This window comes from Oncorhynchus mykiss, chromosome 7 (genome assembly GCF_013265735.2).
Source record: "Oncorhynchus mykiss isolate Arlee chromosome 7, USDA_OmykA_1.1, whole genome shotgun sequence".
NCBI classification, from domain to species: Eukaryota; Metazoa; Chordata; class Actinopteri; order Salmoniformes; family Salmonidae; genus Oncorhynchus; species Oncorhynchus mykiss.
The window spans coordinates 18,107,718-18,129,809 of NC_048571.1; the positions used below are offsets into that span (position 1 = coordinate 18,107,718).

Genomic DNA, 22,092 nt, shown 5'->3' on the forward strand with positions numbered 1-22,092 from the left:
AACTCTAATGAACTTATCCTCTGCAGCAGAGGTAACTCTGTGTCTTCCTTTCCTGTGGCGGTCCTCATGAGAGCCAGTTTCATCATAGCGCTAGATGGTTTTTGTGACTGCACTTGAAAAAATGTTCAAATTTCTTGACATTTTCCAGATTGACTGACCTTCATGTCTTAAAGTAATGATGGACTGTTGTTTCTCTTTGCTTACTTGAGCTGTTCTAGCCATAATATGGACTTGGTCTTTTCCCAAATAGGGTTATCTTCTGTATACCACCCCTACCTTGTCACAACACAACTGATTGGCTCAAACGCATTAAGAAGGAAAGAAATTCCACAAATTCACTTTTAACAAGGCACACCTGTTAATTGAAATGCATGGTTGAGAGAATGCCAAGAGTGTGCAAAACTGTCATCAAGGCAAAGGGTGGCTACTTTGAAGAATTTCAAGTATAAAATATACTTCGATTTTTTTAAACACTTTTTGTTGGTTACTACATGATTCTACATGTCTTATTTCATAGTTTTGATGTCTTCACTATTATTCTACAATGTAGAAAAATGTAAAAATAAAGAAAAACCCTCGAATGAGTAGGTGTGTCCAAACTTTTGACTGGTACTGTATAAACACCCCAAAAATATTTTCCACCTCTGATTCTATCATAGTTAATAAAATCCACAAACACTGACTCAGCTTCCCATTTACAGTAAACACACACACACACACACACACACACACACACACACACACACACACACACACACACACACACACACACACACACACACACACACACACACACACACACACTATTTGACAGGATGTCATCTTGTTTGATTTCTACACCTAAGTGACAGCTGTTTTCTCGCATGGATAATGCCACATCTTCCATTTTAAACAGACGTTTCATTGCGAGTTAATCCAATGCAACAAAACGGGGCCCTATGTGTAATGGATCGAGAGTAACAAATGAGTGTAACAGAGTGGGAGAGTGGGAGGATTGGGCCACCGGAGCAGACCTGGCCTCATGGCCATGCTATATAAGACCCCCACAGCCAGTCAGGTCAGCAAGATACAACCACAAGGAACCAGGACTGAAGAAGAGGATCTCACTCTCTCTCAGACACACATTTCTTCTCATCTACCCGCATATTAACAGGAACAAGTGAGTTTCTTGCATCTAGGATACGTCTTAATTGATTTAGGAAAATCTGTTTCAAAACTGTATGAGTTTTTCCATTGTGAACAAAACCTTTGATTTTGTCAATGGATGTATGATTGATACGGAGCCTTTTGCTTGTCAATGTAAAATGGACATGACTGTCTTCAGCTAAGTTACTCAATTGTAGTTCTGTCTGCAGGTCACAATGTTTGGCATCCACTCCCTGGCTGGTGTTCTCCTCCTGGTCATCGTACAGAGCAGTTGGCAAGTTCCTTTGCAAGAGGCTGAGGACAACTCAAGGTTCAGCTCAAAAATTGTATATTTTCCATGGGGGGGGGGGGGTGATCACAATTTTCCATGGGATATTTTCAGAACATATCAGAGAAAAAAATGTACAGTATCAACGTAGAGTACAGACGGAATGACTAGTGTTTAACACATCATGTACATGTATCCAACAGCAACTGTTACTCATAATTAGACTATAATGAGGCATCTATCAGCATAATTTCAGCATGAAAGATTATTATTCTCCTGTAGCTTAGAGACAGCAGACTCACTATTGGAGGATTTGAGGGGCGTGCCTAACATGAAGAGACAATCCGAGGGAACCTTCTCTAACTACTACAGTAAATACCAGGAAGAAAGGATGGCTCGGGACTTTCTTCAATGGCTTATGAACTCCAAGAGGAGTGGGTGAGTGTTTCATCAGAGTAATATTATATATTTCTAGGCTCATTACTGATATTATACTGTGGGGTCGAGAAATAATAAGCTATTTATCATAATGAGAACAAGAACAGTTCTGTTTTTTTTTATTAAACTTTTAATGTGATGAATACGGTATATCTTGAGATGAACAATCAAAGATTTGGATGGAGAAATTACAGATGTAAACTTCATCCCAAAAACACATGTCTAAAGCACCATGTATATTATGGCATTGTTTATACATTCAGAGAAAGGATAGTACTGAGCAACATGTTCATATACACAGTCTTTCCAAGTCAAACAAAGTAACATGACGTCCTTAACACTACTCATCACTTTGAAACTAATACCACCCATCCATTTTCATTATCAACTTATCCTCAACTTGTGTATTAATACATACACTTAAAATACAATATTTGAATGTTTTACTAGCAAAGTTAGTGAAACACAGTTATAAGAACTCAGAGGCCATTTTTAGCTGAGCCAGAATGATTTCACAGTACTATCATTGGTTTAGTGGAGTTTCGTGTCCGTCACACCATTTCCTCTCTACCTCCATCTAGTGCTCCATCCAAACGCCATGCCGATGGGACCTACACCAGCGACGTGAGCACCTACCTACAGGACCAGGCGGCCAAGGACTTTGTTTCCTGGCTCAAATCAGGACCGGCCAGACGAGAGTAGGCTTCCCTTCACCCTACAGTACCAACCTCTTGTGTGTCATGTCTAACGCGAGAAGAAGAGAGAGAGAAAAGATAATCAACTACTTAGCTAATTGATCCATTGCCACACCGTCGCTTTCTGATTTCTTAAGGCCTGTGTTGACATTTCATGTGGTCGTGCCCAATAAATCCCATGAAACTATGCTCTACATTTATTGATATTTGCCCCTCGGATGACTGTGTTGACTGGGTTGGAAGAGAGCATGTTACACAGTTACTGTGTGCACAAACACCTGTTCAGGGAGCCAAGGTGTCCTCTAATGCACAATGAATGACTACAGCTACAGATCACTACTTCAGAAATCATCAAATAGTCATAAGGCGCAACTAGAAAAGGGTACATTTCCTGAAGAAAATGTGTTCGGCCGACTAAAAGTTGAACCCAACCTAGTTGGTAATCATGTACAGAAGTATTGTGTGTGGAAGTGTTGAGTGTGGAAGTGTTTTGTGTGGAAGTATTGTGTGTGCAAGTATTGTGCGTGGTAGTATTGTGTGTGGAAGTATTGTCTTTGGAACCACTGACAAAGGTGTGTTATCTTGTGTGCTGTACCTAGATCTGCAGAGGAGAGCATGAATGGCCCAATGAGCAGAAGACATGTAGATGGGAGCTTCACCAGTGACGTGAACAAGGTCCTAGACAGCTTGGCTGCCAAAGAGTATTTACTCTGGGTCATGACCTCCAAACCCTCAGGGAAAAGGTAAACATCAGAACACAACCAGAAGCTGTATGAAATGGGACCCTACTGCCTTTATAGTGCACTAGGGCTCTGATTGAAACGAGTGAATTTGGTGCCATTTTGATCAATAATTTATTGTTGTCACACTCTTTTTCCCTGTATCTCACTCTCACACACTAACTGTGTACGGTGTCACAGTTTGATAATTTTGTTTATTGTTTATTTCAGTAACAAACGTCAAGAAGATCATTGAAAGAAGACAAACGCTTCCTTGTTCAAGAGAAACTTGGATACTGTGCTACAAATGATAAGCCTTGACAAAAACTGAAAGCCATACTAAAAAGCCATACTGCTTAGCATTGTTGTAACGTTGATACAATGTTGGAAATACTTACATTGTTTACTCTACATTATGTGATAAAAAAAAAAACAGATAATGTATTCTTCCTTAACTTTGTGGTGCATTTAGGCATCAAGTTGTCAAATTATACAAATATTTTTCTATAAATTAACATTATTTTCTATATTTGTAATGTTGAAAAAAAGGGAACATGGTAAAAACTCAGATATAATGTGCAAAATTATCTGGTAACATTTGTGTGAATTAGGTTTTTTATTCTATATGTATCAAAACCTGCTCTGCAAAATTAAACTCTTTCATTGTGTTTGCTGTACTGTTTTTGACTAGCCATGCATCCATACCAATGGAATCCCAAACTATTTCACTTCATGGTGCTGACATTCAACTGTTGTGCCAATGATCGTAGTTTATGTACTAGACTAGAGTTGAGAAGCTGTGGTTTTGCGTCTCAAAGAAGCTCTGTCCATGGTTCTGAAACCGAAATGCATGGCATTCAAGTAACGTTTAGTTATTAAAAAAATACTTTTCATAGCTACTTGTTTTTGAATTGGTGAACCAGTTTGTAGTGAACAGTTGAATTCTAGAACGGAATTCTTCACGGAAAAAAACGACCGTTCAGATTCGCTCAACGGAAAAACATGATGCCCCTAAACTACATCTAAAATGGGTTGGATAAAGGGAGAGGGTGAGATAGAGGACTCGTACAAAATAAGCAAAATAGCTGCCCATGTACCTGATCTTGTTGTCTACAGCACCCTCACCAACGATATCCCCTACGCAGAGAACTTTCATGGAGTCCTTCTCTTCGCGGATGTCTCAGGCAAGCTAATCTCAGTAGCTAGCTACATTAGCTATCTCGCTAGCTAACATGAGCTGGAATTCCCTTTCGATCTACGTTTAGAAGCTAGCTAGCTAACGTTTGCTAACCCACTAGCTGGAAGTCAACTAATCCATTTTGTATATTTTTTAGGCTTCACTAATCTGACTGAGAAATTCAGTTTGAGTAGCAAGAAAGGCTATGGAGCAGACGAGTTGACACGCACGCTCAACAGCTACATTGGGGAAATAGTCAGTCGTAAGTTAGCGATGGTTTTATTAAGTTAAAGCAATACAATATCAATCTAACGTGATGTACCGTTAGTTAACTTAACTTAGAATAAATTAGTCTAAAAAAGAACATTACCAAGCAATGCTTTGTTGCCTGTATTTCAGATATCCTTGATGCTGGGGGAGATATTCTGAATTATGCAGGTAAACTTTTAGACACAGATTCACCATGATCACAATTCCTAGTTACAGTGCTTTTCAACTCTTCATGGCCAAACAACTTTTAATCACAGGCGATGCCATCTTGGCTCTATGGACTGTGGAGAGAGTCCAGCTCAGTGAAGTAATCTCCCTGGTAGTCAAATGCAGCCTCAACATCCAGGACCAGTGTGGAGTCCGGGAGACGGAAGTGGGCTGTCAGCTAAAAGTTAAAATAGGTGCTTGTCTGAGTCTCCTACAGGCCGAGAGACATGTTTGTGCTATAACACCAGGGCCTGAATTCACAAAGAGTGCAGATCTAGGATCAGTTTTTCCTTTTAAATCATAAGGAACACATGCACCTTGCAGGTGCACACTGCACCTGCAATAACATCTGCTAAATATAACATTTGATTTGATTTTGATTTGAATAAGGGGGACCTGATCCTAGATCAGTACTCTACTCTTTGTGAATTTGTGCCCTTATTATCCGGTTACACTTGACTTTATAGGCTACTAGAACCTCAAATATGATACCCTTTCTCCTCTGCTGTCCCAAGGTATATCTGCTGGGAAGCTCTCCAAGGTGATCGTAGGAGACGAGATCAGTCAGTACTTTGTGGTGATTGGCCGGGCGGTAGACGAGGTGCGGCTGGCAGAGGGTTTGGCGGTGGCCAGCACAATCATCTTGTCACCTAACGCCTGGGAACTATGTGAGCGGGACAACATCGCCATTGACCCCATAGAGAACGAGAGAGCCGTGAAGGTGTGTGTGTGTTTGTGGATGGATGGATACGTTTATGATGAATGCAGTTTCAAGCAGGCAGGTGGTTTCTAGATTACTTTATGTGAATGGTTGTCATTCAATGCAGGTGCGATACATCAAGCGAGAGCCCAGTTTCTCTGTTGAGAAGTACCAGGATTCAATAGGAACGTCTGTAGAGCATGACAAAGTGACAAGAGGTACCGTAACGAGAGTAGCTAGATATCTGCCTGTGATATTTCTACTTCTACGGTTGTGTTGTAACATCCTAACCAGTCCTTTTTTTTGGTCTACAGAGTGTGTGAGGAGAGCATCTCGACTGATGCCAAACGCCGAGCTTGAGAAAACTTTACGGAAGTACATCATGAAAACGGTTTTGCAGAAGGTAAGAACCTACCTACTACCGTCCACTTTCTGTACAATAGCAAAAGTTGTCAGTTTTTTCCCAAATCAGAATCACTATTTGTGAATGTATAAATGTAGGCTCTGTTTTAATGTCCACCACACTACTACTAACCTAGAATTAAGAAAATGTATTGAGCTAAACATTCTACTAAGTATGTTAGTACGGTCACTGGAACATAGCCATGGTTTTCTATTCTGACCTCTCCTCCCTCGTTAGATAGATGACGACCAGCCTCTGGAGTATCTTTCTGAGATGCGTCCGGCCACCATAGTGTTTGTCAACATGCAGTTCAAGGGAGGAGAGAGTGACCAGGAGCAGTGTATGACCATCCACCAGGCTGCCATTGGCATCGGTCAGCAGATAGTCAAGCACCACGGGAGGGTCAATAAAGTGTTCATGTTCGACAAGGTCAGTTAGTGGTTTGTTCAAGGTGGAATCCTGGGGGTTTATTCAGTAGGAACCAAATGAACGTAACCAGGCTGAAACAGGGAGGGACTAACCTGAACTTGTCCAATAAGAAATGCAAAATGTTTTGGTACGGTGTGAACAAATGAAAACAACCCAGCAATTCTCTGTTCCCGGTGGCAATGAGAAAAACTACAAGCACAATTAACGAGAAACAGAAACAATGGGTGCACTCACCAATACTTTCTTCTTCAGTCAAACCCGCTGTATGTTTTTAAATAACAAGGAATTTGTTGCAGGGCTGTACTTTCCTCTGTCTGTTTGGGCTCCCTGGGGACAAGCGGGAGGATGAGAGTGCCCACGCCTTACAGGCTGCCTATGGAGTACATGACCTTTGCCAGAAAGAGATCCGCAGCCTCAAGTAAGTCCCATTTGATCCTAATATTCTAAGACCACATGCCTTTCATTTTTATCAAGCTACAGATGTAGGATTTAAATTTTATCACCCTGTTGCCGGATCATTTCCCTGCAATGCAGGACATGTTAAGTGTATTTGAGGTTTGTAATTTCCACTTGATTTTCCCTTACGAAAAATGTATAAACTCCTACAAAAATGACCATGAATTATAATTCACATAATAATTCACATTTTCTTTTGCTACAGGACTATTTTCCTGCTATAGAAAACTGGCTCAAATTAAGATCCTACATCTGTATTACACTTGAGGGCAATATGTTGTATAGTTAGTTAACAAAAGGTCCAATGTTGTCCAACAGGACTGTCTCTGTTGGAGTAACCACAGGTCCAGTGTTCTGTGGTGTAGTAGGACATCCAGTGAGGCATGAATACACAGGTACAATACACCTTGACATCCTCTTGAACTCTCAGCTGGAACTGTGCTTTGCCACTGCCACCTTACTATAACTTGTTGTAGACTCTTTTTATATTGTTTTTTTTTAACTCACATAACTATTATGTTCAGATTTTGACCAGTGCACTTTGAACTCTATCTCTGTGTCCTTTGCTGTTAGTGATTGGTCGTAAGGTGAACCTGGCGGCACGGCTGATGATGCACTACCCCGGGGTGGTGTCATGTGACAGCGAGACTTGCTACTACTCAAAACTGCCCGCGTTTTATTTTAACGAACTGCCCAAGAAAGCCATGAAGGGAGTCAAGAACCCTGGAGTCCTTTATCAGTTCATGGCCAATAAACAGCAGATGTACGACCATCTGATGTGACCAACATCATTTATACTCCATTAACTCTTGACTGGTACTCACTTTCATATTGAGGACTGGACTATTGTCATGTTAGATAATTAAGTGTATTGTCGTGGCTTTCTTGTATTGAAAAGCTACATAATGAGAAAAATTGCAATTGTAATAAGAAATTCTAAAGGTTCATACATGCTTATAAAACAAAATCTAATCTCCAGAACTGTTGGTAAAGCACCTATGTCCGTTGAGAGAGAGGAGGGATATCCTCTTTTGGGTGAGTTTTCTCAAGTATTGACGATTATGAATGACATGCATTCATCGTGGAAGATCACATTGATTTGAATGATAATGTTGCGCTCATAATGTTGCGCTAGGCCGAGAGAAAGAAATTGAAGTGTACTCCAGCATGCTGAAGGGCTTCTTGGAGGCCAGGGCTGCAGGTCACAAGAACTACAACAATGTTTTGATCTACGAGGGACCTATCGGCTATGGCAAGAGCCGCCTGCTGGCTGAGGTGGTATACAGAACAGCCAAGGAGGGAGTCAGGTCAGTGCCAGCTGTTAGTTTAGCCTGGTCCCAGATCAGCCTGGTTAGTTAGCCTGGTCCCAGCTCAGGTCTTGGCAACTACGATGGTCATTGTCATGCCAAATGCACAAACAGATCTGACACCAGGCTAGTTGATAATACAAACAGATATGTGCTGTATCCCAAGCCGTGGTCATTTAATTTCGTTGTAAGTCAACAACAGTAATGACAAAGAAAAATAGACATCAACAATGGGGGATTTCTTTCAGAGTGATCTCTTTTGAGCTGGCCAAGACGGACATCAAGCAGTCCAACTACGCCCTCCAGACCCTACTGGCCATCGTCATGTCAGTTCAGAACTGTAAGAGCTACGCCGAGCGAGAGAGAGTCCTCCTCTCCAAGATCCTAGACCCAAAGATGAGGCAGAACCTCTGCCTTCTCAATGATATCCTGCTAGTCAAGGTAGGTCCTTGACTAACAGGTCTCTGAACTGTTGCTTTTCTAAAAGTTCTTATTCTGTTTGGTAGTAGCTAACGAGGGTAGGTGGGTCTTTTCTGTAAGATCTGTTCTATGCTTTTAGTTTCCTGTGTCGAAAGATGTGTCACTCATGGACAGTCAAACGAAGAACAAGAAGATGAGGAACTACTTTCTGGAGTTGTTTTGCAAGGTAATGTAGAAGAAAATAACGTGGATGATGTAACAACACGACTTAGGTGGAGAATTGATTGTTTGATTACTTAGAATTCAATTGATTCGTGATAACTACGTGTGTGTGGTCTGTCCAGTTCGCCGAGGACGAGCCGTGCGTGTACGTGTTGGACCAGGCTCACTTTGTGGATCGATCCTCATTGACCTTCCTGCTCGAAGCATGTGAAAAAGCCTCGGTTCTGGTGTGTATGGCCCTTCTCCCCCACACCAGTCAGAGCGGGCCCTTCTCGGAGCTTAGCCGCATCATTAAGGACCCCCGGACCCTCTACCTTAACCTGCCTGGGTTGGAGCCCCCCGTCATCGCCCAGCTAGCCTGCCAGATCCTGGGGGTGGTCCGCATCCCTAGCGAGGTGGAGCTGTACGTGTACACGAACACACACACACACACTGTGTTAATATACATATGTTACACATATCGACTCGCCGAGGGTGTCTCGGGGGGGAGTTGGGAGTTTCACACCTCACACACGTTCAGGTTACCCACTTGTACATACAGTGAAACAGGACAAATATAAGCACCCCAATTTGACCTTTGACCCCTCAAAGACAACTGAAGCATCGAATTCCAGAGGAAGTAAAAAGTCATTTATTTGAATGTACATTTTTGAATTGGCTTGTCGACTCTATAGCAATTTTTTAAAGACTCATTCTAAGGCTGTCATTGTCTCAGTACATTAATATTTCACAGAAGAAGCCGGAGTTACCTCATGAAAACATGCCATGTATCAATTAAAAGTGTCATCTGTTTTATAGGTTCCTAGTGGAGAGAAGCCATGGAGTTCCATACTACTGTGAGGAGCTCTTGAAGAGTCTGTATCTGGGAAATCTGATCGTGATCGAGGAGGTGGAGGGGGAGGATGAGGCTAAAGACGTAGACATCCTGTTCCCTGAGCCCACCCTGGTGGTACACTGCTCCAAACCCAGCCAGGTGGGGCAAGAGGAGGACGCCAGGGCCGGAGCGCTGGGTAGGAAGATGGATCTGTTGGCTGAAAATGTCTGAGTGGGAGGTCTCCCGGCCTATTAACACCCTTGTCTGTGAAACGGACAGACCTATTGGCTGAGAATATATGAGTGGCAGGTTTCCCAGCCAATCAACACCCTTGTTTGTGAAACACTAATGTTGCAGGTCCACCCAAGGCATCCATGTTGAAATCCCGCAAGATCACAGCCCTGGACCATTTTGTTGACCGTGCTTTGGTCTGTTTTGTCGGAGAAGCTGCCAAATTCCACGAAGTTCCCATCCCTCTGACATTGAAAGGTGTGGTATAGGGTTCCTGCATTCTGCCCCCAAACACAATGCAACCTCATCTCATTAGTCTTATTTGATAGAAATGACTCATAAATAAAACACTAAAATCATTAAGGATGTTTTCTGTTCAGGCATGTCTATTGGCCTACTAATAATAAGTTCCATTTAGCTGACACTTTTATCCAAAGCGACTTAGTCATGCATGCATACATTTTACATATGGGTGGTCCCGGGAATCGAACCCGCTATTCTGGCGTTGTAAGCGCCATTCTCTACCAACCAATCTACTAATGAAAGGGAATTCTATTCAGGCATGGCCCTGGCCCACCTAGACCACCTGCAGCCGGCCGACCAGATGGTGGTGAAGTGTGCTGCCATCATCGGCCAAACCATCACCACGCAGATGCTCATCAACATCCTGCCAGAGTCAGAAAACCCCGACAAGCTCAACCTGTCGCTCACCTCCCTGTTCAAGTCGGGCACGTTTGAGTGCGGCTCCAAGCCCAAGCAGTTTACCAAGCAACTCACCAAGGAGTCAGAGTGCTGGGACGCACTCAACTGCTACTGTGTCCAGGACAGCCAAGAAGACGTCCGTGAAGGTCAGTAGTGGAGCTGAGGCTAGCGCAGACAAGGACAACTTTCACTCTCTCTACCTCTCTCTGTCTCCCCTCTGACTCTCTCTACCTTCCTCCCCCCAAATCTATCTCCCACTCTCATGTATATTTCTCTCGCCCTTCCTCCTTCGCCCCCCCTCTCAGAAGTGTCAGGCAAGGCATCTGTGGACGGCGCGTGGCGCTGCAGGGTGATGCGTTTCTGTACGGCCCTGGTCAAGGAGACGGCCTACGAGCTGTGGCTGAAGGAGCAGAAGAGAGAGATCCACCAGAAGTGTGCCAGCTACCTCCTCAAGCAGGCCCACCGCTGCAGGGACTGCGGCATTGCCGAGTTCATCTTCGGCCACAAGGCGGCTATAGGGAACAACCTCATCGAGATCCACCCGAGTTTGCTCAACGTACAAGAGTCTGGGGAGGCCCTGTTCCTGGGCCAAAGTACACTGGGGCTCCCCAAGGGTGAGTGATGGACCCACTGACCTCTCCGCTAGAGAAGCACACGCAAGCTGAGAAAACGTACACAAACGCTCCCTGAGAGACAGACGCAAACACTCATGCTCGGCCAAACACACACACACACACACACAAACACTTCATGCAGATTGATTGACACTAGTGACGCTGTAACCAACTGATCTAAGTAACCATTGAGGGTTGATTTGACGTGTGCTGTTGCTGTTGTTCTCCTCTCCACCTCTCAGAGACTATACAACTGAACCAGGTCAGCCCTTTGCATCCCAACAGGTAAGGTTTTATATTCTACCCCTGGTCCCAGATCAGCTGGCCAGTAATACAAGTGGGCTGATTCCATAACAAATGTATTTGTGTGTTTGCGTGTGTCAGTGAGGAGGACGAGTTCTTGTTGAAACTAGATTCTATGGTGAATGAGTACAACACCACAGTGGACAGAACCAGGAAGTGTAGGTGTGCCCAGGTGACGGAGTGTGTGCTGTGCCCCATGGTGCGCCACTGCACAGGCGTGGGCGACGTGCCCAAAACCTTTTATTACCTGCTAGAGACTGCCGCAGCATCGGCTTACCTCTCCAACAACCTCAAGGTGTGTGTGTGTGTGTGTCCTTTACACTTTTTTCTGATCTGTTCATGCTCATACAGAAATTCTCTCTCTCTCTCTCTCTCTCTCTCTCTCTCTCTCTCTCTCTCTCTCTCTCTCAGGCCCTGTCCTATTTAAACGAAGCCAAGATCATACTGGATAATCTGAAAGTGGGCAAGCCGGCCTTTGAGACTGCCGACCCGAAAGTCAAAGTGAAAATCAACAACTTTGAAAGAGCCTGTATTTTCCGTCTCAGAGGGGAGGTAACAGTTCACTGAAATGATATTTATGATCTCAAAGGATAAGGATGATTTGAATGTATACAAAATAGTGCTTTTCTCAAACTAAAGTGTTTAGTTTGTTGTACATGTAGGTGTTGTACAACACAGGCCAAATCGAGGAGGCTGAGAGCATGTTTTCCAGCGCCCTACGGCTCCTGAACAGACGTCTCCCTACGAACCGCGTGGCCATGTCCCTGAAGTATGTCTGTGAGAAGATGAAGAGTCTGTGCTACAGATTCAAGAACCCTGACAACCCTGGGTGTGTTCTATGTTCAACAAGCCCCTATAAAGATTAAACCAATTTTATACACAGCAAGCACTATAATATCAACTATTTTCAGTTTATTGACGACAAAATAATACAACATACCGCAACCTACAATTAAGTCATTTATCTGCATTCAACTCAAACAGTAAAACAGTTTTATAAAGATAAACTCTAGCACAGTGGTGATGTAGGCGCTCCACCATCAATTGAGTGGATCTTACAATCGTGTGCATGCTCCACCTTTTATAAAGGTTTTGTTGTTTAGATGTTGTTATTGTTGTTGTCTTGGTGTCCAAAGAGAGAAGAAGCTGGCGTTCCTCCACGAGCAGATCTGCTGTCTGTCGTACATGTGGCAGATCGGCTGCATGAGGAGAGCTCCCAAGAACATGCTCAACGCATCGCTGGCCATCACTATGGAGATGAACTCAGCCCAGAAGAGTGCAGAGGAGACCAAGGTGGATTGTTTACTCTGCTTCTCTGTTTTTTACAGGGTTTGTTCGGTCAGTGGAAATCTCAAACACAATGTGGCTCAGTGTGTTGAGAGGGAGAGGGGGGAGAAAGAGAGACACTGTTCAGAGATTGATTAATCAGGAAATACAGATTATCTGACATTCTCTAAGTCTTCCATCCTCAAGAGAGTATACAGCAGGGATAAATAAAAGCACCCGTGGGCTGCCAGTTGGGGAACCCTGGTATACATTCACCCCTACACTCTTCCACATCCCTCTCACTCGCAGACACACCACCTCTGTCTATAGATCATCTTCTCGTGCATCGACTACCTCCAGTATTGTCAGCTGAATGGCCAGGACGACCGGTGTAAGATCTATGAGAGGATGCTGTGTGGAACCTGTGTTGAGCTGCCTGACTGCATGGAGGGCCTGATCCTCACCAGCTACTTCATACGCTCCCTCTCCATCGTCAAGCTCTGCTCCGGAGCCCTGCACGACTCCATCCAGTATGGTGAGGAGAGGAGTGGATGTGTGTGTTCGGTTTAAACAAATAAGTGTGTAAGCAAGCGAGACAGACGGAGAAGAAATAAATAGCAAAAAAGTTTCAGTATTGAAAGTAGTTCTACTTCTCAGGTCTCCGAGCAGAGCAGATCAGCAAGCTGACGAACCGCCGGGGCCTGGACATGTTGGTGATCTCTGTCCTTCACACACCCCTCCTTCTCACACAGAGGTGAAGCACTACTTCTACTTGTTTCTTTTACTGGGATGTGTACCTTATCTACTGTTGAATACTATGATACCCAGGTATGAGGAGTGTGTCCAGCTGATGCAGAGTCTGGAGTACCTGGGAAACAGGACCCGCATCAGCACGGCTAAAGGCTGGTTCTATGCAGGCTGCTTTGACTTCCTGCTCTACTCAGGCAAGTTGGATATTCCATCACTGTGGGACACCATCTCCACGTGACATATCTTAGTTAATGAACTAATGGAGAATAATTATAAATGCCATTTAGTTTTTATCCAAAGTGACTTAGTCATGCGCGCATACATTTTACATATGGTTGGTCCTGGGAATCGAACCGCCGTTGCGAGCTCCGTGCTCTACTAACTGAGCTACAGAGGACCACTAGCATAGGTTGGGTCTCATGGTGTGTGTTCCAGGCTTTGCCTTCCGTCCGTTTGAGGAGTGCTACACCTTTGTGGAGGAGTCCCAGTCAGACCCTAACCTGGTGGCTGACAAGAGTCTGATGATGAACCTCTACTCTGCTCTGGCTCTGTGGTCAGTGGACTGATAGAAGTGTTATGAGTAGAGCGCACATGATTATTTTCTCTACTTGCCAGAGAGGCATTTCTGTTCTACATAACATATTTCTAGCTAAACGTTCTACAATGTTTTGCCTTTCAAAATGCAGCCCTAAGCTATACTCTAGTCCACCCTACTATCTTTGCTGTCTGTGTGTGTGCGTGTGTCCCGTTCGGCCTAGGTATGCCCGTCTGTGTGAGTGGGAGAAGGCCTGTTTCTTCTACACCAAGGCCTGTGGAGTGACCCGACAGGCTCCCTCATCCATCCACTCCATCAACGGCGTGGTCATGTTCCTGGAGTGTCATGTGCTGCTGTTCAGAAAGGCCCTGGTGGAGCACAACCAACACATCAAAACCATCTACCAGAGCACACAGAAGGTAGCCTAGCAACGGGTAGCCTAGCGACGGGTAGCCAAGCGACAGGTAGCCTAGCGACAGGTAGCCTAGTGACGGGTAGCCTAGCGACAAGTAGCCTAGCGACAGGTAGCCTAGTGACGGGTAGCCCAGGTAGCCTAGCGGTTAAGAGCGTTGGGCCAGAAACCGAAAGGTTGCTGGTTTGAATCCCCAAGTCAGTCGACTTGAAAAAGCTGCCGTCGTGCCCTTGATCAAGTCACTTAATCATAATTGCTCTGGATAAGAGCATCTGCTAAATGACTAACATATATGCATGAACAGGTTTATGCACACGCTCACACACACTCACATTAGGACGCTCTGTCTTTCTCTCAAGCTCTCCCTCGCGCACATATGCTTTCACATGCCCCCACACACACAGTTGTGTATAATGTACCTTTAGAAAACTCACACAGCCAAATGATAAATGTTTTCCCTGAAACTGTCCTAATAGCCATAGTATTTCTTATGCAGCACTTCACAGAGTTCAACCGGAAGTACTCGACCAGCAAGATGTACGCGCCCCGGGTGCTGCACCTCAGAGCTTACATGTACGTGCTGGCGGGCCACGAGGCTCTGGCCAACGCCATCCTCAACAAGGCTTTAAAGCTGTGTCAGCAGCACGGCAACAAGCTCGAGGAGAGCTGGATCACACAGAACCAGGTACAGTACTGGAGGAAGGGCCTGAGATGACAAAACTCACACACACACAAAATCAGGCAGGATGTATTGGATGCATGGCTCATCTCACACACAGTCGCACACACTGTGTAATGAGTATTCACAGGAGGCTGCTGAGAGGGGGACGGCTCATAATAAATAATGTCTGGAATGGAGCGAATGGAATGACAGACACCTGGAAACCATGTTTGATACCATTCCACTGATTCCGCTCCAGTCATTACCACGAGCCCGTCCTCCCCAATGAAGGTGCCACCAACCTCCTGTGATGTGTATGCAGTCATCACACACACAGAACAGAAACCTCAACCACATGCATTTAGAAGACTGCAGTTACACGTCGTATACCATGTAGTACAAGCCAGTGGAGGCTGGTGAGGGGAGGACGGCTCATAATAATGCCCGGAATGGAGTGGTTGGATTGGTATCAAACACGTGGTTTATGTGTATCATGCCATTCCATTAACTCCATTCCAACCATTATTATGAGCCGTCCTCCCCTCACCAGCCTCCACTGTAGTAGATGTATTTTCCCCTTGATAGCCTACACAAGTAGTGCGTATTGGTATGTGTTATTTATTTATTTAAGGACATTTCTAATATGTTGTGAATATTCTCTGTCTACCTCTTCAGATTTCGTGGTTCGGCGTGTTCAGGCAGAGTACCAGCAACTGGTTCGCTTCCACTTTGACCATGCCCAGCTGGGAGGAGGCTAGGGGGATGGACCCAGAGGAGCTGGCCCATACCCGCTACACCCTAGTGGGTGTGGGGGGCGAGATCTGGGCTGACAACTCCAGCCTGCACCTCGCCCCAAAGGCAGAGGACACCCAGCTCCTCAAAGGCCAAGGATAGGGACCCAGTTCCTTTATTGAGAGTGTGGAGAACACTGTATATAGGGAAAGCTATTGGAGCAGATAGGAAGGAAGTAAGGTCATTGGCGATTTGGTTTTGAACTGTGATGTGTTAGGGGTTAATGAGTGTTGGTATCATTTCATCTCGATCAGAAGTGGATGGCCAAGATATGAACTTTCACCAAATGAAAGGATGTTTCAGTCACTTTATTGTTTCCTACATTTCTCTCTCTTTCTGTCGTATAACAAATCACATTTATAATAGAACAACAAATATCTGAATTTATCATTTTCCACAGATGAGTCGATAAACTCTTAAACATAAACTTGTCTTCAGCTATCAATACTAAATTTAAAGGCAGATTTCCACAAGTAAAGTGGCCAAAATTTGATATTGATATTGATCCATTCTTATTTCTCTAATAAGTAAAATCCATCAACACAGTACAATGGGATAGACGTCAACGACATAAAAACCACGAGTTTTCACTTACCCCAATTCAAAGTTTTTAGTAACATATTAGTAACACTTTACACATGAATAAAATATACTATGTATAGTACATCGTTAAGAGTCTTCACTTTATTACATTTTGCCCTTTCTCACAAAGCTATTATTGCATTTCTATCAATTAACCACAACAGCCGGTAGAAAGACACTGCTAAGTTTGATTCACCTCGGTGCAGGTGTTTAAATACAGTTACTGGTAGTTCAGAATCAGAACACAACATCACTTTGTAGGTGTCAAACAAACTGGAATGCAGGAGAAGATATCACATAACGTACCGACAGGGTGACTGGAACAGTATGCCGGTAAGACACATTTGTATGCCCGTGGAACACACATGTACAGTGCCTTCCTGAAAGTATTCACACCCCTTGACTTTTTCCACATTTCGTGTCACAAAGGGATTAAAATGAATTTAATTGTAAAATTCAAATCTATTAATAATTTTAAAAAATACAGTAATATATCTTGATTAGATAAGTATTCAACTCCCTGAGTCAATACATTTTAGCTTTTCATTTTGAATGAATTTGTTAATTTCAAAAAACAATTCCACTTTGACATTAGAGGTTATTGTTTGTAGGCCACTGACCAAAAAATCAAAATGGGGAAAAAGTCAAGGGGTGTGAATACTTTCTGAAGGCACTGTATCTCTACATGGTCATCAAACGACTTCAAAGACAATTTGATCGTTAAAACCAGAGATCCTATAAATTACTACATGGTGTTCATTGAAAGTCTATGGTTAAAACCCTAAAGGAATCACATTCCCAATAGGTACAGAATGGCAGGGCTATGCTAACTGGAATGTAATGGTCCCCAATGCCTGAAATATAACACTGGCCTGTAATGGAGAAAGAATACTATCAACAAATCTTCTGGAAAATGGCAGTGAAAATTTTTACAAATGAGATTTCAAGAAAAAAACTTGTACATTTAACACTTTAATTTGATACATATACAGTATACTGTTTTCGTATCGTTAAGTGCAGAGACCCGACAGTGATGTCAAATTACAAAACTAAACACATCGATTATTCCATGAACAAGATTTTCGTTGTATACTGTAATTTACTTTTTTTAAAGGATTACTATGCTGAAAAAAATAGAAAAAACATACAAAATACAAACGATTCCATTAAAAAGTAAGGTTGCTTTAAAAACTATTTGGTTGAGACAGATGTAGGATCTTAATTTGATCACCCTGTTGCAGAAATACTAAACCTGTAGTGTATTTACGGTTTAAAAAGCCGTCTGAAGTTTTGTAATTTCCGCGTAAAAATGTCAGACTTGATTTTACCTTATGAAAATATGTTCAGCCCTTACAAAAATGTCCATTAATTATAATCCATACTTCAGGATTATTTTCCTGCTGTAGCAAACCTGCTCAAATTAAGATCTTACATCTGTCATAAATTGGCCCACGGGTAGATAGACATTATAATATGAATTCCTTGCTTCCTCTGTTGCTGGTATCACCATACATTGACATACATAGAAAATAATCACAGTTAATGTTTGTTGGTTCCTCCATAGGGTAACACTGTTTCTAAAAGATTTACACGAGTTGCACACACACACACACAGTCTTACATGACGAGAACGCATGGTGCAGCACAGTTCAGAGGTGGTCGAGTGTGGCACGTTAGGAGTTATTTTCCACAGAACGGTGACGAAGCCGGTATGGATCACAAACTCGTCTCTCTGTCCAACTTTGAGTCCTTCCTCTTTTGTCTTCTCTCGCAACCACTGGAAAACAAAAGGCTATGTGTCACAAACAGTATTAGAGGAGACACTACATACAGTATACCACTGAACTGACCAGCTGGATGGCATTGTGTATTGGAGCCCTGCATGGCAGAAGTGTCGCGCACTCCATTGACTTGGGGTATTATTACCATCATGCATAACCACCCTAGTGATGCAGTTGTCCCCAACCACCACAGAGGCAAACCACACCAGAGCATGCGGTGTGTGTGTGTGTGTGTGTGTGTGTCTGTCCACCATACCCATGCATTCACATTCCCCAAACCAGTGAGCATGAAACATTAAAAACAAAGAGAGACGCCTTGGGACATTTGTTTAGACCTGAGTGCCAACTTTGAGTTGGTGGTTTCTACTGTGGATCTTTACGGGTCAAGAGATAATAGGTTGCTCCAGGGTACTTAAGACTGAAGTCCCACACTCAAACTACAGGCACACTTGCACGACAAAAGACCATCACGTTCATATTGGCACCTCCACATCATACAATGATAAACTGCACATTGGTTCTAGAAAACTGCAATGGAGGGACAAGATACGTAACACCATGCCACGGAGGATTGGGATTCACTTACCTTTGGGATAATGAGCTCCTGAGAGGTTAGGAAGGGGAGCTTATGATGGGAATGGAATGAGAAAGGATAGGAGTCAAGATAGAAGTTAATGACCATCTATATCTCTACAACGAAGGGCAGGACAAAATCCACCTTTGATATCCACATGAAATATGTTTTACAGTATTCACACCATGAACAATAGAAAACAGGACAGTAGTTGAGATTGGACAAGTAAATGGCCTGCGGCTAATATACAGGTCCAATAAATAGATGAAATGGCATTTTTGGTGAAACGTTGATATCGATTGATTGATTGGTGGACATTCCAAACCTTTTGGAGCTTGGCTCCTTCTTGGCGCTGTCACTGGGACTAATACTATTCCACACGTTCCCGAAGGAGCCTTTGGACATCTCGTCGGAAATGTTCACCGTCGCGGGATCGCTCCTACAGAACACAAAAACCAAGGGTGCTCTGTCAGTCACTGCAGGTTCTCATGGTCAAGACATCCTCTGAAACGTGTTGATGCTTAGGCCCTGATCTTGAATTAGTTGAAATCGTTTTTTTTCTGTTGCTGGCTCTAAAAAAAGTGTGCTTGTGCCGCGGTATTGACACAACTCATGCGCAACATGGCCCTCTATATAGTTAGTCACCAAAACCTGTACCAGGTTTTTTTTTTTTTAAACTAACTTTTTAGTGCCCACAGTCTCTGGGTGTTTCGTTAGTTGGACTTACTTGTAATTTCCTTCCAGTGGCAAAGTAACTATCCCCTCCTCCTCCACTATAATACTGGGCTCATCCTGGAGAGAGAGAAATGAAAAAAGTGACTGTTAAAATCACACACTATTGCACCACAAGCCCAGATGATTGATAGAGTCATAATGTGTTAACATATCTGTATGGCTTCAATATGTTTAAGAGCACCAAGTACTGTACACCTCTTCTTCTCCTTCCTCTAGTTTCTTCTTCTTCCACTCAGGCATCAGGTCGTCCAGCCAGCTCAGCTCCTTCTTGGTGAACATGAAGTCCAGAAGCTTACGGATGAACACCAGAGCCAACACCTAGAGAAGAGAAGCACTTCTCCTTACATTCTCCTCCTGTCAACCCAGTGTGGTGAATGACGTCGACACAGGCTGTACCTACTCTACGTAAAGCTTAAGGTGAATACCGAATTCAATATAAAAGCTAAATAAATGCCAACATACTCAGACATAACGTCTCTTTCTCAATCGCTCTCTCGTGCACACGCACACACACACACAACCCCCCCCCCACCACCACCACCACCAACACGCCCAAATACACCCAAATACAACCCCACCGTCCACACACACACACACACGTTACCATCATGGGGAAGACGATGGCATAATTTGAGGTCTTGATGACCCACAGCAGGACCAGGCAGCTGAGCTGGATGATGGTGAAGAGGTGGACCTTCCTCAGGGGGACGTGTCTCAGGTAGATGAAGTCTGGCTGGTGCTTGGCCGGCATGCCAAACAGCTTGAGACGGTCAAAGAACTGGATACCTCTCAGCGAGGACGCTCCCATGTACAAGAACACTCCATACAGTACAGGCATGGGGATAAACTGGAAACAGACAGACAGCTCTCCATTTAGTCTTCAACAGTTACTGTATGTATGCTCATGCACGTGCGCTTGTGAGCATGACTGTGCTAAAGTGTGTGTGTTGTAACTGATCTCATGTATATCTGAGGTCTGCCCTTTGACCTCGCACCTCCCTCACCTTGAGGACAGAGGTCATGAAGACGGAGCAGCCCATGAGTAGGAAGATCATGAGGCCGGTGAAGCGCTGCTCTCTGATCCCCAGGAACTTGGGCTGTTCCCCGGGGGCCGAGCACTCTGACTCCAGCTTCAGGCTGTTGACGTGGGAGATGGAGAGCACGGTGGCCGCCACGAACCAGGGCAGGCCCATCACAGAACACACCCCCAGCATCACTCCCACCACAAACAGGTCCAGGTGGTAGCCACAACCCTTCTGTTGATGGACACCAGAGATGTGGGGTTATGGCATCCATATTGCTATTATATATAATACATGAACAATAAGGAGATATACTGTTCACATCTTTAGTTATGGAGAAATGAGGAACAGTAATCAAGGCTTTAGTTGAAAAGCCAGCCATAGCCCTTGTCCACAAAAAATGTTTGGTCAAAACCCCAAAATAGAATCAGCCTTTAGGGCTTTGACTGTTCATTATATTGTAATAATGACCGGTTACATTTTCAATTTCACATTTTAGCTGTAAAAGCTGACAGTACAATGACTTGAATTGGCAGCCATCACCTTCAGTTTGTGCTCCTTCCTGTTGATGATAACAGCAGTGATCTGTTGGTCCATGAAGATGAGGATGGTGCAGAGCAGCGCAGGGAGGACCGCGATTATGGTGGTCCACCACGGGTTGCGTCCTATTGGGTTCACGATCCAACCACGGTCGTCTCTGGTTGGCTGTGGGAGGGAGTGAACATGATTTGTGTGTGTGTGAGTGTGGTGTGTGTGTGTGTGTGTGTGTGTGTGTGTGTGTGTGTGTGTGTGTGTGTGTGTGTGTGTGTGTGTGTGTGTGTGTGTGTGTGTGTGTGTGTGTGTGTGTGTGTGTGTGTGTGTGTGTGTGTGTGTACTCACCTTGAACTTGTTGGGGACCTGCAGTTTGGGTGAGGGGATTCCCAGGGCATAGTCCACTAGGACCATGGTAAGGATGGTGATGAAGACAGCAAAGTCACTGATCTGGGCTCTCACCTGAAGAGCAAGAGAAACTCACAGTCAAACTAGGACCTGAGCTTATGGCCAATCTCCTATTGCTCAGTGTCATTTGAATACAAATGAATTGTCTGCTTTGTCTGTAGTCTTCACTTGTCTGCACGGTTGTTCACATCCATCGTGTTCAGGTCGTTGTCGTAAAAGACTATGTGTTCTCAATGACCTACCTGGTTAAATAAAGGCAAATAGTCATAATCATTATAATGATAAAGTGCAAGTAAATGTAGGATCTCTTAGATGCCACAAGGAGGCATCAATATACTACAAAATCTATTCTTACTCATGCGGCACACAGCACTCATTGACACATCATCGAAATAGAATGGGTAGATTTTCATATTATGACGCACCAGTAGGCGGTTTAACACTGATACATCCACCAAAGCCTGAGAGATTATTTGGCAAGCATCAATCAATAAAATATCATTGAAATCCCTGCACATGTGG

At 43.9% G+C, this 22,092-nt stretch overlaps 3 protein-coding genes across 6 annotated transcripts in view; 2 read left to right on the plus strand and 1 right to left on the minus strand.

The window, feature by feature from the left end:
* The first annotated feature begins 1,072 nt into the window (after positions 1–1,072).
* Positions 1,073–3,934, plus strand: gcg2 (glucagon II). 2 transcript variants are annotated; one of them, NM_001124700.1, is given in 8 exon segments: positions 1,100–1,159; positions 1,356–1,413; positions 1,416–1,426; positions 1,428–1,456; positions 1,697–1,852; positions 2,434–2,550; positions 3,147–3,290; positions 3,498–3,934. In NM_001124700.1, coding segments are annotated over 7 exon segments (534 nt in total). In that variant the 5' UTR covers positions 1,100–1,159; positions 1,356–1,361; the 3' UTR covers positions 3,523–3,934.
* Positions 3,935–3,997: 63 nt separating this feature from the next.
* On the plus strand, positions 3,998–16,598 carry LOC110528803 (adenylate cyclase 10). Its single transcript, XM_036982855.1, has 32 exons — positions 3,998–4,450; positions 4,601–4,705; positions 4,843–4,881; positions 4,971–5,114; positions 5,436–5,641; positions 5,748–5,838; positions 5,935–6,023; positions 6,261–6,452; positions 6,749–6,870; positions 7,227–7,303; positions 7,482–7,671; positions 7,888–7,943; positions 8,044–8,215; positions 8,464–8,656; positions 8,775–8,861; positions 8,980–9,260; positions 9,656–9,867; positions 10,029–10,160; positions 10,463–10,750; positions 10,910–11,218; positions 11,461–11,503; positions 11,603–11,816; positions 11,933–12,073; positions 12,184–12,350; positions 12,658–12,814; positions 13,118–13,322; positions 13,445–13,541; positions 13,616–13,731; positions 13,973–14,090; positions 14,296–14,491; positions 14,981–15,169; positions 15,821–16,598. The coding sequence occupies exons 1-32, from the start codon at positions 4,294–4,296 to the stop codon at positions 16,037–16,039; spliced, it is 5,004 nt and encodes a 1,667-aa protein (XP_036838750.1). The 5' UTR covers positions 3,998–4,293; the 3' UTR covers positions 16,040–16,598.
* LOC110527425 (sodium-driven chloride bicarbonate exchanger) overlaps positions 16,231–22,092 on the minus strand; it is a 40,055-nt gene continuing 34,193 nt past the window's right edge. For 2 of the 3 annotated variants that reach the window (XM_036982851.1, XM_036982853.1), the window contains 8 exons: positions 21,511–21,624; positions 21,175–21,336; positions 20,614–20,865; positions 20,214–20,456; positions 19,805–19,927; positions 19,602–19,666; positions 19,200–19,313; positions 16,231–18,296 (listed from right to left, as the gene is read on the minus strand). In XM_036982851.1, the coding sequence (XP_036838746.1) occupies positions 18,236–18,296; positions 19,200–19,313; positions 19,602–19,666; positions 19,805–19,927; positions 20,214–20,456; positions 20,614–20,865; positions 21,175–21,336; positions 21,511–21,624 (1,134 nt within the window). In that variant the 3' untranslated portion in view covers positions 16,231–18,235. Of the gene's footprint in view, positions 18,297–18,886; positions 18,926–19,199; positions 19,314–19,601; positions 19,667–19,804; positions 19,928–20,213; positions 20,457–20,613; positions 20,866–21,174; positions 21,337–21,510; positions 21,625–22,092 lie in introns of all 3 variants that reach the window. The other variant, XM_036982852.1, reaches the window with a different exon arrangement.